At 52.3% G+C, this 15,108-nt stretch overlaps 1 protein-coding gene across 4 annotated transcripts in view; it reads left to right on the top strand.

The window, feature by feature from the left end:
- Positions 1–12,409, top strand: part of WDTC1 (WD and tetratricopeptide repeats 1) — a 69,300-nt gene extending 56,891 nt beyond the window's left edge. For 2 of the 4 annotated variants that reach the window (XM_059070298.2, XM_067014035.1), the window contains 7 exons: positions 1,209–1,284; positions 1,877–1,985; positions 2,778–2,951; positions 6,031–6,266; positions 7,715–7,895; positions 8,829–9,021; positions 10,424–12,409. In XM_059070298.2, the coding sequence (XP_058926281.1) occupies positions 1,209–1,284; positions 1,877–1,985; positions 2,778–2,951; positions 6,031–6,266; positions 7,715–7,895; positions 8,829–9,021; positions 10,424–10,621 (1,167 nt within the window). In that variant the 3' untranslated portion in view covers positions 10,622–12,409. The remainder of the gene's footprint in view (positions 1–1,208; positions 1,285–1,876; positions 1,986–2,777; positions 2,952–6,030; positions 6,267–7,714; positions 7,896–8,828; positions 9,022–10,423) is intronic. The other 2 variants (XM_059070318.2, XM_067014045.1) reach the window with 2 other exon arrangements.
- The last annotated feature ends 2,699 nt before the right edge of the window (positions 12,410–15,108 follow it).

Here is a 15,108-nt window from a genome sequence, read left to right as displayed (position 1 = left end):
GCCTCATTGTGTTACTGTGAAATGTGGAAGTGCCATGGCATCTTTGGAATTCCCAGAGAGGTGCCCTGGCCTTGAGTGTAAGGTTTAGAACTGACAGACTTGTCTTCAGATGCTGGCCTTTTGTTTACTAGCTGTATACTGTGACTTTGAACAACTCTCTTCATTTTCCTGAACCTTGGTTTCTTCATCTGCTATTTTTCTAGGAGGAAATCCTGGGGCTCAGAGCATGCAGCCAGGCTGCAGTTTAGGGCCAGCTTTGGGAAGTGTTCTTTGATAACGGCAGGTTGCTAACCTTTCTGTTTACAATCTCTCAGTCAGGGTATTTAGTAAGCCTTGCAAAAATTCATTTACTCTACAAAGTCACTGAGTACTTACTCTGGGGGTAGCATTATCATAAACACGAGGGAAACAAATGTGAAATATGATCCATCCTAGGCTGATGGGAGCGACATGGCAAGTGAAACCGTTGATGACATTTAACGTCTAGGTGTGACACAAGAGAAATGGGATGGAGACTAGGTGAGCCCTTGAGTTCAGAAGAGGGCTCTGACTTCAGATTGCTTAGCCATCACCTGACTTAAAGGTAGCATAAAGATGAGTGGTGAGGCAGTCTAGCAGAGTGGTTCGGAGCCAGACAGACTCGGTTTTGGGTCCTGACTGTGCCACCCGCTGCTTTTATGGCCCTGGATAAATTAATTAAACTCTGAGCCTACATTTCTTCATCTGTTCAGGGGGTGATGATAATAGTACCTTTTCGTGGGGGGGTTTCTAGGATGAAATGAAAAAAAGCCATATAAAACACTTAGCAGAGGTCCTGGAGCAAAGTAAGAATTCAATAAATAGTAAGTAATAATAGCTAATATTTACTGAGGGAAGTAACTAGCAGTGTTACTTTGGTCAAATTGCCTCTCTGGTCTGAGGCTTCAGTTTTCCCATCTATAACATGAGACCTCTGAGGACCTTGTGTCGACCTAATAAACATGTGATTCGAAGTAATGACAGTATTTCAAGCCATCCACCCTAAGGGCCAGGAACTGGCGAGATTTTCCTGCCTGAGGTTTGCTCCATAGAAACACCCCTTCTCCCTCGCTTGATGGTTCCCTGCTCAACAATCAGCTGTGTTCCTGGGAGCCACCCAAGCCTCGCTTACAGTCCAGCCACATTCTTGCCTCACAGCGTCCATTCTTTTCTTGACCCCTGCACTCTAGGTCTATTTGTTTGACCTGACGTACAAGCAGCGGCCGTACACCTTCCTCTTGCCTAGAAAATGCCACTCCTCAGGGGGTAAGTTCTCCCTTGGGGTATCCTTTAGGGCATCTCTGCTGGGGACCCTGAGTGTATACTGCCTCTGCTGAGAAGCCTGCCCCTTACCTTGTGCTGGCTGTGATCCTGCAAAAGGAGTAGATTCTCTGAAATAACACTGTACAGTAAGAAGGAAGGTAATATTAGGTCAGAGAGGTCTGTCAAAGGGGTTTGCATCACAGCCCTTTTCACTTCCCTCCAAAAAAGCAGGTTCTTTCTGTGGCTTGGCTCTTGAGGGCCTGAAGTAATTGTCTTTCCCTTCTCGTCCTGGACCAGGTCTCCTCATTGATTTCTTCCTGGGGCCTACAGTTGATTTAGGCACCTCCTCACCCCCCACTCCCATCCCCACCCCCAGCTAATGCCAAGTTGAAGTTGTGTCCCTCTTCAGCCAGCAGAGGGCACACAGGCTTTTCTTTATGTCCTTGCCCGCTTTCTGGGAATAGACCTACCCTGGGGGGATAGCCCCACGATGGAACCAACACACCCTGTGGTGTCACAAGCTGGAGGGCTGCTGAGGAGAAATGAGAACCTCCTCCTAAGTTGTTGCTGTTCCTTTCTGCCCACCCCCTCCCAGAAGTTCAGAATGGCAAGATGTCCACCAATGGTGTGTCCAACGGTGTGTCCAATGGCCTGCACCTTCACAGCAACGGCTTCCGGCTGCCAGAGAGTAGGGGACATGTCAGGTGAGGTCAGCCTGACTTTCCCAACTTTCCCAGCCCCAGTTACACCCCACTGGACTGGAGGGAGGGCATGTGCTGTAAACCTTCCTCCTGACCCCCACCCAGGCATATACCCCAGAGTCAGGAGACTGGGGCAAAGAGGCTTCTGGACTGTGGCTAGTGGTCCCAGTGCCACTTCTTCCTGGTAGGACTCCAGTCACGCTCAATCTGAAGCTCTGGTCCCTTGATACCAGTAGCTGGCATCAGGACCCAGGGGCGAGCTCCTCTTAGCAATGGGCTCCCTCCTATAAAGGGGTCCCACACAGATGGGCCTCCCCCATTATATTTTCTCCATTCATAGCATCTTCTAACCTCTGTTCACTTCCAGGCCCTTTGCTGGGCTTTGGATACAGAGGTGCCCAGATCCTCTAGCCCTTGAGAGAAACATAATTATCTATAGAGAGATCCATGGGAGGCACTTGGGTGGTAATGAGGTTCGGCTCAGCATGGAGGCTGTAGGTGTCAGCTACTTTCATGCCCACGAGTTTGATTAAGAATTCCCTTAAACCTGTCCGGGACAGCTTCATTTCTCCCTGTTTTTTTTTTTTTCCCCACTGGCTCAGAGCATCTGCAATTGTGACCATTACCTATCACAATAACCCAGGCCAAGGATAGGAGTGGTACCCTCTTTTAGATGACAGTGCAGATCCCAGGGACTGGGAAAACCTGAGTGGCCTTCAGACAGGGCTACAGACTTCCTGAGAGGCTTCTCTGGCCTTCCTTGGTTGGCCTGATTTGGCTCTGCTTCCCCCACAGCCCCCAAGTAGAGCTGCCCCCATACCTGGAGCGTGTGAAACAGCAAGCCAATGAGGCTTTTGCCTGCCAGCAGTGGACCCAGGCCATTCAGCTTTACAGCAAGGCCGTGCAGAGGGCCCCTCACAACGCCATGCTCTACGGGAACCGAGCTGCTGCCTACATGAAGCGCAAGTGGTGAGTGGGCCTGATGGAAACAAGCTGCTGAGGCATCCATGGAAGGTAGCAGTGACATCCTGCTGCCTCTTAGGGCTTCTTAGGCCCAGGCTTCTCCTCCCCACCTCCAGGTTAGTGGTGGGCAAGTGCCTGACTCATTAGTCAGGAAGCCTCAAACACCAGGAAAGCTCACAGTTAAGTGGAACATGTTCACAAGTAGCTTCAACATGTTGCTTTGTTAGAAAGTGCTGTGACCACTGGAAGTAGGAATTGGGAGAATGGTTAATCCCCACTCTTGGAGAATTGCGCCTTGAATTGGACTTTGAAGGAGCATTAGAATCTTGCTAGATGGAAATGAGGCATTTGGTGAATTCAGTTGGTATCAGTTTGAAATGATTCTGCAGCTCCTTGACCTTGGGGCTTGCTTTCCTATGCTATTGGGCCGTTTGGACCAAACACAAACAAGATCCTAGCCATCCGAAGCTGTCTGTGGGTCTTGCTGAGTTGTAGTGGCTGGTGGTAAGGGAGTAGGTCCATATCCTGAAGAACCCTTTATCTTTGGAGACCATCAGGGCCCCCGGCCCTTCTGCCTGCAGCACCAGCAGGCAAGCAGGCAGGCAGACCCCATCCCCCAGCCAGGGCCAGGATGGGAGATGGATAAAGCTGGGCCCACAGCCATTTCTGCTCCGTCTGGCATCCCTCGGCTCTGCCCAGACAGACAGGCCAGCTGGTGTGCCATCGTCTGGCTGCAACTAGTCAGGCCAGAGAGGGAAGCTTAAGAAACCCACCCAAGTCAGCAGGATGGTAGATGGGGGTTCGGAATGATGCTGCCCCCACGGGCCTTAGCTCAGGCATCAGGAGCTTGCCAAGGGCTCAGATGGCAGCCAACCCCAGGAGACAACAGCTTTGGGGCCATCCTGAGGTGTGTTGCCCCTCTTTCCCAGCAGGTGGGTAGAATGCAGTGGTGTTCAACCAGGCTCTAGGCTAAGAACTGTCTCATTCCTGCTTTCTTGCTAAGAGAGACTGATGATTTCCCAATCCATGGGTACCCTCAACATGTTCTCTGAATTCCCACTAGGCACTAGGAACTAGGGCCACAAAGTTCTGTCACTCTGAGTTCTTGTGCTCCAGAGTGCTCAGTCTCTGGACCAGGGGATAAAGATGTGGACATGCTTCATTACCAAAGAGGCAGGAAGCAGTAAGTCTTTGAATGATCAGGTGAAGTGCTGTGGGCATCAAGAAAAGTTAGGTCACTTTAACTGGGAATCAGGGAAGCACCAGGAAGATGTGATGTCTGAATGGGCTTTCAGTGTCAGCAGGCTTAGACGGGAGATGCAAGGAGGAGGAGACTGTGGGGGAAGGACATTCCCAGGGAGATGAAATGGTGTGCACAAAGGCGTGATGGTGGGGGGCTGACTGAAGAGCTTGTTTGCAGAACAACAAATCCATTTGGCTGGAGCAGAGGGCTCAGGCAGGGACTGGCAGGAGATGAGTCTGTGAGGTAGCCTGGGGCCAGCCTGAGAAGGACTTGGAATGCAGAGCGGTGGGGTTTTGGCCTTGATTCAGTGGACGATGGGCAGCTACTGAAGAGTTTTGAGCAGGAGAGGGCTGTGCTGAGGGCTGTCTTTTCAGGGAGATTGATCTGGCAGTAAGTCTGGATGGGTGAGCCCTAGGGCCAGCCTGCTCGCTCCCCAGCCCCACATGCCTGCCAGTGACCCCTAGAATGTCACATTCTGTCCCGGGCCAGTCTCCCCAGGGCTGCCATCTGCTCCTGGATGCAGTGGGAGCGGTCACCCTCTGGCACCTGGCTGCTCTCTGGTCTGGCTCCCTCCAGGAGCTCTGAGGGGCACCTTGCAGGCAGTAATTGGGTTTCCAACCAGCGCCTGCTCCTTCGTCACAGCCACCCGTTCTGACGCAGGCCGTGCCATCAAAGCACTCTGTCTCCTGCCTGCCCCCACCCTGGCTGAGCTGCTTGCTCCTGGTCTGAGCGTGGCTGCTCCAAGGACCCGATGCTTCCTCTGAGTGCTGTAGGAGAAGGAGGGTCAGGGCGATAGCTCCCATGTTGGGCCTGCTCTGGCCCTGTGCAGGGGAGTTGTGAGCTGTGCCTCGGTGGAGGGAGCATCAGCTCTAAGGAGTGCTGCTTAGCACAGCTGGCCCACAGTTAGGCCCACCTCAACCCAGCAGGAAAACAAAAAACAAAAAAAACCCCACAGCTCCCAAAGGAAAAGTGGCTCCTGTGACCCTCCTGGCTCTCCAGATAAGAGGTGGGAACTGGTCTGTGGAGCTGGGGGAGGTGTATCTTATATTCTGGCACAGGGTGGGAGGAGGGGCTTTTTCTTTGGCCCCTCCCCAACCCCCCAAACCATTCCCACTTCCCCATATCCATGCTTTGGGAGTTTGGAGAAGTCAGTGTGGATGATTTGGAGCTCCTGGTGTATGCCCACCCCCCACCATCAGCTTCCAGAGAACTGACTCTGCCAGGCTGTCAGACCCCATCCTCCAGCCCTGGGAGGTAGAGGCCACAGCTGCTGTGGATCAGTCAGCCAGGACAGAGGGGTGTCTGGCTGAGGGCTTGCTGCCTGCTGGTCAGACCCTGAGTCCCCAGCCTGGCACTTCTGGCTTCCCCAGACCATAGAACTGTCCTTGAGAGCCCCCCGCCTTGGACATGGCTTTGAAGGCCAGCCGGGGGGATTTGAGGAGGTGGATAGAGGAAGGGAGAAGGAGAGCTTGGGGAGCCTGAGGCGGGCAAGATGCCAGGCCTTCTGCTGCAGAGCTGCGGTTGCCTGGGGTGAGCGGGTGCGCAGTTGCACTCTGTTTCCAGCAGAGGGCAGCCGGACACTGGTTTTTGCCTCACACCCACCTCCCACCCTCTACCCACCCTGCCAAGACCTCGGGGCTCCTGGCTTGCCTCCTTAACGTAGTCTGTCTCCTGGGGAGCAAGGCCTGGGCTGAGCCAGGATTCTCTTCATCCCCAAGTACCCTTGCCCTGAGATCTCTCAAAGGTGGGCTGGGGTGGCCACAGGAAGCGCAGGAGTCGGAATGGGGACTCCCTGCTTGCCACGTGGCCCCACCTCCAAGCCACATTCTCCTGCCTTCCCAGGGATGGTGACCACTACGATGCCCTGAGGGACTGCCTCAAGGCCATCTCCCTAAACCCATGCCACCTGAAGGCGCACTTCCGCCTGGCCCGATGCCTCTTTGAGCTCAAGTACGTAGCTGAGGCCCTGGAGTGCCTGGATGATTTCAAAGGGAAGTTCCCGGAGCAGGCCCATAGCAGCGCTTGTGATGCATTGGGACGCGACATCACGGCCGCCCTCTTCTCCAAAAATGATGGTGGTGAGTCGGCACTGAGGAGGGGTTGCTGTCACTCTATCTATTTGAGGTGCTACAGTGACATTCTGGAGAGGACATAGTTCTGAGATAGGAGAGGCCTGGGCTCACGTACTGATTGAGAAGCCACATGACTTTGAGACAGTCACTTGGTCTCTTTGAGACAAGAATTAGCAATAACATGTTTAAGGCACCTGGTGTATTCCCCCTGGGACTCAGGATAGGAGTCAGCTGAGCCCAGTGTGCCTCGCAGGTCATTCTCTTCTGCTCACAGACAGGGCCTTGGCCATTCCATTGGGATCTGAGTTCGGGGTAGCTGGCTGGTGCACTTGCTCCAGTTTCCATGGGTGCAAAAGAAACAGCAGCACAGGGCAGTAGAAATGCCTTGGGCACAGGTGCGGAGCCTCAGTTCCAATCTCAGCTCTGCCATGTGAAACCATGTGACCTTGGGCAAAGCACAGCCTCTCCAAACCCGCCGCCTTATTTGCAGAGAGCATTCGAGGCCCTGCCCAGCTCACCTGGGTAGCACTGGAGAGTAAACTAGGTAGTTGTGTGGTCTACAAACATGAGAGGGGAGCTCACTGAGGGCAGATATGGATCCTCCCTGTCTCCTTTGCAGTTTACTAACCATGGGTTGATTCATTAGTCTGAATAGTGCCAGGCACTGTGCGGGGTCCTGGGAATGTATCTGGGAACAAGTCAGATGGAATTTCTGTATTCATGAGTCTGTAGCCTAGTGAAGGAACCAAGCGATGAAGGAGAAACAAAGAACGCCCTGCGGCCCTGCTAGGGTGCAGGTGTGGTGGGGAGGGCTTGATGGCAGTCTGGGGTTCTTGAGGAAGAGACATTCAGGCTGAGATCTTGAGGATGCAGAGGAAGAGTTAACTAGATGCAGAGTGTAGCTGTGGGAGATAAAGAGTTCCTGGCAGAGGGACCAGCACATGCCAAGGCCCTGAAGCAGGCAGGAACAAGGCACTAAGAAGACAGGTATCATTTTACCCAAGGCACTTAACCGATTACTACCTCATTTGGATCCATGATAACTTGTCTTCTAGAGAGGGAGGGCTTGGACCTTACTGCCTTCAGAGCTATGGATCTATTTAGAAAAATCACCCCCTCAAGGCTCTCTTGGCAGTGCTTTACCCTCCCCTCCCTGCCTCTCCCATCCACAGAAACAGACCTTGGGTCTGTGCATCCTTGGGGCTTCCAGACGTTATTCAGGGACCTAGGCCAAGGCCCTCCTGGCATCAGAGGTCTCCTCTTGAACACCCTCAAGGGCAGGATCCAAAGATGCTTCTTTCTCATAGTTGTTCCCGGTTTTCCAGGGAAGAGGTAGACACGGGTAGCCCTACATTGTGTACTGCTTTGACAAAAAACAGGGTCAAGGGTGGGGAAAAAATGGAGGAGGCGAGAGAGGGACAGGACTCTCACCTTTCCTTGTTCTCTGCCCTCAGAGGAGAAGAAGGGAGCTGGTGGTGGTGGCAGCGGCCCTGTCCGCCTCCGCAGCACGAGCCGCAAGGACTCCATCTCAGAGGACGAGATGGTGCTACGGGAGCGAAGCTACGACTATCAGTTCCGCTACTGTGGCCACTGCAATACCACCACGGACATCAAGGAGGCCAATTTCTTCGGCAGGTCTGAGGCCCTGAAGAGGAGGAGGGCACAGCCCAGTTGGCAGCAGGAGGTTGGGGGCGGGGCATGGGGACACAATGCTTTCAAAAAAGTCTCACATCCCAGCTCTGCCTTTGTACCCTTGGGCAAATGGCTTCATCTCTGTGGGTCTCAGTTTCTTCACCTATAAAATGAAACCAGCCCTCCCCACTCAAGGGGCCATAACAAGGACTAATGAGGTAATCCAGAAAGCATCCAGTGCAGCACCTGGACTCTTCCTTACCCGCACCTCCTGCTCCCTGTGTCCCCGTGTGCCAGAGCTTGGTTTCTTTATCTGGATGCTTGGAGCCTTGGGCAAGCACCCTCACAGGCTGTCAGTCTTGGCAATCTTTTGTGCCTAGAACTGTGCCCCTGGTACTGAGGGACCTAACCCATGTCTCAGACACCATCACCCCCAACCCTCCTTTGTGGATGATGTACTTTCTTTGGGTAGGTGAGATACATGAATGTGAATTAAGAATCTCCGTCAAGATCCTTTCTAATTGTCAATGGTGTGTCAGGGGCAGATGTGCTGTAGGATTTCAGGGTCTGGATCCAGGAAGGCTAGGACTACTGCGGGAAGGCTTAGGCAGGAGTGTTCCCAGAGACCTAAGAGATGTACGATCTGGTCCTGGCACCCAGGGTGCTTATAATGTACTTCGGGGGAGAGTAAGTAGGAGGGACCTAGGCAGTCCCTGACCCTGAGTTTAAGAGAACAGTCGAACAGTGACACTGCTCTGCAGTGTGGAGAGGATTACCGTGTGCATGGGAGTTCCGAGTCAGGTAAAGACCCCAGAGTTCGGGGGGCCGAGTGGCTCCAGACTTCCCTGCTCTCCCTTTCCCTAAGCCATGCAGCCTCTGCTTGAGGCCACAGGGCAGTACCCCACCTGACCTCCCTGCCCTTTGCCCCCCCGCCAGCAACGCTCAATACATCGTCAGTGGCTCTGATGATGGCTCCTTCTTCATCTGGGAAAAGGAGACCACCAACCTGGTCCGCGTGCTCCAGGGGGACGAGTCCATCGTCAACTGCCTGCAGCCACACCCCAGCTACTGCTTCTTGGCCACCAGCGGCATCGATCCCGTTGTGCGGCTGTGGAACCCCCGGCCAGAGGTGAGGGTGTGGCAAGGTGGCAGATGCCAGACAGGGAGGAAGGTAGGGATGGACCCTATGCGAGGCCTCCAGCTGAGCCCATGAGGGTTGGGAAGGGCAGTGAGTCCTACAGAGGCTAGGAGCTGCTAGGATGAGTGAGCTCTCACCCCAGGGCACCAGGCTGCATCAGGGTGGGAGCCAGCAAGCTCTGAAAGCTCCAAATGAAGTGGGCAATTCCAGGGGCAAGAGTTGTCTCCTGCCTTCCAGAGGCATATCCTTGAGCCAGCTGGCAAAGGTGAGACTCACATATGGGAAATAGCAACCAAGGACTGGGTGCAGGAGGGCAAGGAGGGAACCAGATCAGCTCCAGCACCACCTCATGAGAACGGTACCTCAGAGGCTCCCTAGGTACCCTGCCCCTCGTATACCACTGCCTTGTGTCCCCCAGAAGCTGTGCAGAGGCCTGTCCCTCCGTCACATGAGAAGTATTTAGGTTTTACAGTCTGATGGGCCTTAAGTTTGAATCCTGGTCCCTCCACTTACTGCCTGAGGGACTCAATCATCTCTGATTCAGATTTTTTATCATCTGTACATTGGAATGGGAATGACAGCACCACCTCAAAAGGCTGCTTTGAGCATTAAAGAAGTGACGCCTGTGGTGTGTCCGGCCCACCAGGACACTTAGGACGGTGTGGTAGTCAGTGTGGCTAGTTATGTGGGCTGGCCCCCCTGCCCTCTGCCCCACCTCCTCCCCCTTCCCAGCTGGCAAAACAGAAGTCAAGAGCTGTGTCTAATTTTCTATGAATTTTAAAGAGAGAAACCCTACAGGACCCTCCCTTGTGGGGAGAGGAAAAGGAGGATAAACGAATCCTCTTTGGGAGTCACAACAAGAGTGGGGTGGGGGGAGCTGTATCTGTGCTCCCCGCTCAGGTGTGTAGTGTGTGTGCCCAGCGTGCCCTGCTGTGAATACTCCCTCATTCGTGTCCACGTATGCCACCCCCACATATATAACCCAACGTGGTGTGCTCCCCGTATATGTCTTGATGTGGTATGTCCTCATCATTTTCCAGCGTGGGGTCTCCAGTGTATACCCTGCTATGTGTATTCCCCCCAGTTTATATGCCAGTGTGTTGTGTCTCCTCCAAGTGTATATAACCACGTGCCCCTCAACCCCAATATGTACAACCCCGTGTGGTGTGTCATCTCCCTCACATACAGCCTGGTATGTGTGTGTGTGTACGCACATGTGTGTGTTTGTTCCATACACATCCCAGGATGCGTCCCCCTCTACGCATGGACACACATGGATATACCCATGTACATCTCCTGGTATGTACATACCCTCTCCATACGTATAGCTCAGTCTGTGTGTGTGTTTCCCCTGCACATATATCTCAGTAGTATGTGTGCCTCCCCCCCACAGAGTGAAGACCTCACAGGCCGAGTTGTGGAGGACATGGAGGGCGCTTCCCAGGCCAACCAGCGGCGCATGAACGCGGACCCGTTGGAGGTGATGCTGCTCAACATGGGCTATCGGATCACAGGCCTGAGCAGCGCGGGTGCGGGGGCCTCTGACGATGAGGACAGCTCCGAGGGCCAGGTGCAGTGCCGGCCCAGCTAGGCCCTCCTAGCCCTGGTCCCCAGCCCCTGCTACTGGCTGGGTCCTCCACCTCGGGCAGGAGGTCAGGGGGTTCTGTTTTGGTTTGTCTTCCCCTTCCCCCCATTTTTTCATTTTCCCTGTTTTGTTTGTTAGTTTGGCATTGGGGGTGGGGATTGCTACAACTTGCTGGCTTTTGGACTTTTGGGCAATTGCCCCTTGACTGGCCCCAGCCCTGAGCAGAAGAGCAAGAGGAGAAGCCCCTCCATATGCCCCCCACCACCTTGCACTTCCATGTCCCTGGAGGGCTCTGGCCTGCCTCAGGTGGGGAGGCAAGGGCTGAAGCTGTCTTCAAGGACTGCCCTACCCTTCAGTTGGCAGCAGAAAGGGGAGTGGAATTCCCAGTCCATAAGGGCTAGCCTTGACCTGTTACCATTCTTGCTTCTGGTGGGCAAGGCTAGCCCCTCCTGGTCTTCAGGGAAGGTTCTGAAAAAGCATAGGGTGCCCCCTTCCTTGCAGAGCCACTCTGTCAGGGTGGAAACAGAAGGATGGGAGCCCTGGAGGGGCAAGGTCAAGCCACTGCTTCCTTGCAGTACAGCATCCCTGCCCTCCTCCCAGGCACTGGCTCTGGGTCCTGCGCCTGCCCTCACTGGCCACCCCTGGGGGCTTAGCCTTTCCCACGGGCCCTGGCAGTGTGGGGCACCACACCATTCCCCACCCATCTGTGCCAGCCCTTCTGCACTCTGGAGGGCCACTCTTCCTTCGGGCGCTCTTCAGCCTCACTGTGACCTTTCTGCCAGAGCTCCCAGCCAGGCCTCCTCTTGCTGAGATGGCACTCCCTGCTAGGAGCCTTCCAGGCCCTCTGTGCCCTCCCTCCCATCCCACATGCTGAGCCGCCACAAAGACCAAAGAAGTGATGGCTTTTCTCTGTCCCCTGCTGCTCTGGGGAGAGGGGCTGGGTCTCCTGAGCCACTCGGATGGGGAAGTCCCTAACTCAGCCCCCTCCTTCCTCAGCAGCCTGAGCTTTACACTGGATGCAGCGGTCACCCCACCACTCACCAGACCTCCCTCTTTGCCCCCTTGGCTCTTAGCTCAGGAGCTGCTCCTGGTAGTTGGTTCATCCCTCCCCCCCTCCCTCCTCATTCCCCTCAGAGCTCACTTGGCTCCAGCCCTCCAGCTGCAGCCTCTGGGGAGAAGCAGCCTCCCTCCCTCCCTCCCTCCCTCCGCCCTGACTCTGCCAGGTGCCTCCTCTCAGTCAGGCTTCAGAAAAGCCCTGTAGACAGCAGGGCCATGTTAAAAGCTTTTTCACAGTTTTGAGAAGATGAGGCGTGGGAGTGGGGGGTGCTGAGGATAGTGGTGGGGGTCTGGCACCATCTCGTCATTGCTTTAATCCCAGCAACACGGGTGGCGGCCTCTCCCCCTTCCTCTCCACCCGTCCCTCTTCCACCCCTCTCTTCTAGCTTGGTAATGAAGTCTATTTATTGGTGAAGGAAACAGCTGCTGCTGCTTCTCCTGCTGCTGGGACTTGCTCCCCTGTCTCTTCTCCACGACCTTTCTCCAGCCGGGAGGGGAGAGCGGGAGTACTGGGGCTGGGCCCTGGGGCCCAAGGACTAGCAAGGGCCCCTTTGCTTTCCTGTGTTCGAGCCACCCGCCATTTCCTCTGTCCCTGCCTCCTGCCTGCCCAGCCTGGGCTCTGCCGTGTGGAGAGACACATAAGCCTTACTGTCCTCTGGGGGCAGGAGCCGAGCCTTTTTGTTGCTCCGCTCCCAGGAGAGTGAGGGTGACGCAATTGATTAAAACCATTTTGTTCTAGGTGTGGCTGGTGGCATTTGTGGGGTCCAAATGCGTCTTGGGATCAAAGTGAGGGTATCTCACCTCTGTAGCTCTGTGACTTTGAGTAACCACACCTCTACTGGGTAGAATAAGGCCTGCCTTGGAGGGTCACCAGCCTAGCAGGGCCAAGTGCAGAGCCCGGCACTGGTGGCTGTGATTTGCAATAATAATCAGCTTTCACTCTCTGGGCTGTTTTCTCATCTGTAAAATAAGGAGGTTGAAGTCTTAGCGGTTTTTCATACTTTTAAAATCACAACCCAAACAAGAAATACACATTTTACATTGTGACCCAAGATACCCACGCTAATTTGTATGTATATACTGAACATAAGTTTTACACAATAATACGCTTGCTACATGCAACGTGTTCTGTTTACCATTCTATTAAGGAGTAAAAAATGCTGACTATAACCCACTAAGTTGATTTCACAACTCTGCAGTTTCTTGATGGGCCCTGGATTAGAGGATTTCTTAGACCAGAGGTTCCCAAACTTTCTCAGCTCACTGAACCATTAGTGTCTCAGTAGTTTTTCCATGGACCCCCTAAGCCAAAAAGAAATACCTAACATTTCAATGTGTTAGTTAAGCCCGGATCACTTAAGAAGAATTTATGTCTTACCAAGTTAGTCATTTAAAAAATTAATACATATAAGTTAGAAGAAACTTTTTATTTCATTCTTGAATAAGTACAATAACTAATGGAATCTGTGTGCTTGTCGGGTGCTGTAAAACTTGTCAGACTTTCTAATCAGATTGGACCCTACCACCCTCATTTCCTGTTCCACATTGACTTTCATTTGCTTTACATCACAGCAACCGCTAAAAACCCAGCTTCTCAAAGATGACATAATCAAAGGAATGTAGTGCAATCTAATGATAAAACCCTGAACCATCTTGAGCTAGTAGTTCTCTCAGTAGCCAACAGATGCTGAGTAACTCTAAATTTATAATGTCCTGTGCTCCTGTGACTTTGCTGTGGCACCCTAAGGCGCCCTGATGCACAGTTTGGGAACTGTGGTTCAATACTGTGGGAACAGTAGTCTCACTAGTGAGATTTTGTGATTATTCTGTTTGTACATTTGGAGAGAACCAGGCTGAGGCCAGCAGGGTATACTCAGTTTAGTACAGGAGACAGAAAGGGAAGAGGTCCTGTCAGAAGCACAATAGGTGATGTTATGAAGCAGATGCTTATCATTCCTCTGTGTTCCCAAACTGAAATCTGCAGAAGCTTCTTCAGGACATTTACAGACCAGGCAAGGAAGGGACCATTGATGTACAAGGACAAGGGAGTAGGGCATAGTCCCAGGTGCCCTCATGGACCCTGAGTGATTCAGTTCAGCTGCACTGTAGAGGGTGGAGTGGCCCACAGACTCCAGAGGCAGCCAAACTGTGGAGGACTCCTGTGCTTGATGAGGGATTGTAGGCTTGATCCTGTAAGCAAGGAGGAGCCATTGGAAGACTTTACAAGGGGCTCCATTCCATTTGGAATTGGTACTTTTTTATTAATAGACAATTTTTTTTTAAGAGCAGTTTTAGACTTACAGAATATTGAAAAGATAGTACAAAGAGTCCCATATACCCCTCTCTCCCTGGCTTAGTTTCTCCTATTATTAACATCTTGCATTAGTGTTGTACATTTGTTACAATTAATGAACTGATATTGATACATTATTTGTAACTAAAGTTCATAGTTTACATTAAGGTTCATTCTTTGTATTGTACAGTTCTACGGGTTTTGACACAGGCATAATGTCCTGTACCCACACTGTCAAAAAATAGTTGCACTGCCCTAAAAATCCCCTGTGCTCCACCTATTCAGCCCTCACCAGCACACACACACACACACACACACACACACACACACACAAAAGGGAAGAAGAAAAAAGGTACTAAGTGCTTAGGAATAAACCTAGCAAAGTATGTACAAGATATTTATGAGAAAAACTATAAAATTCTGATGAGAAAAATCAAGGGAAATCAGAATAAGTGAAGAGATATTCCATGCTCATAAATAGGAAGACTCAATACTATTAGATGTCATTTCTTCCCAACTTGGTCCATAGCTTCAATGAAATCTCAATCAAAATCCCAGCAGGGCTTCTCTGGTGGCGCAGTGGTTGAGAGTCCGCCTGCTGATGCAGGGGACGCAGGTTCGTGCCCTGGTCCTGGAAGATCCCACATGCCGCGGAGCGGCTGGGCCCGTGAGCCATGGCCGCTGAGCCTGCGCGTCCGGAGCCTGTGCTCCGCAACGAGAGAGGCCACAACAGTGAGAGGTCCGTGTACCGCAAAAAAAAAAAAAAAAAATCCCAGCAAATTATTTTGTGACTATCAACAGGCTGATTCTAACGTTTATATGGAGAGACAAAGACCCAGAATAGCCAACACAAATAACAAAGAGAAAGAACAATGTCAGAGGATTGACCCTACCCAACCTCAAGACTTATCATAAAGCTACAATAACCAAGACAGTGTGTCATTAGCAAAGGAATAGACAAATCAGTGGAATGAATTAGAGAACTCAGAAGTAGATCCACACAAATATAGTCAACTGATCTCTGACAGAAGAGCAGAATCAATTCAGTGGAGAAAGGAAAGTCTTTTCAAAAAATAGTGCTGGAAGAACTGGACATCTACATGCAAAAAAAAAAAAAATCGAAACACTGACTTTACACCATTCA

This window comes from Kogia breviceps, chromosome 1, assembly GCF_026419965.1.
Source record: "Kogia breviceps isolate mKogBre1 chromosome 1, mKogBre1 haplotype 1, whole genome shotgun sequence".
NCBI classification, from domain to species: domain Eukaryota; kingdom Metazoa; phylum Chordata; class Mammalia; order Artiodactyla; family Physeteridae; genus Kogia; species Kogia breviceps.
The sequence above is the reverse complement of the archived record's forward strand: the minus strand, read 5'-3'. Positions and strand labels throughout refer to the sequence as shown.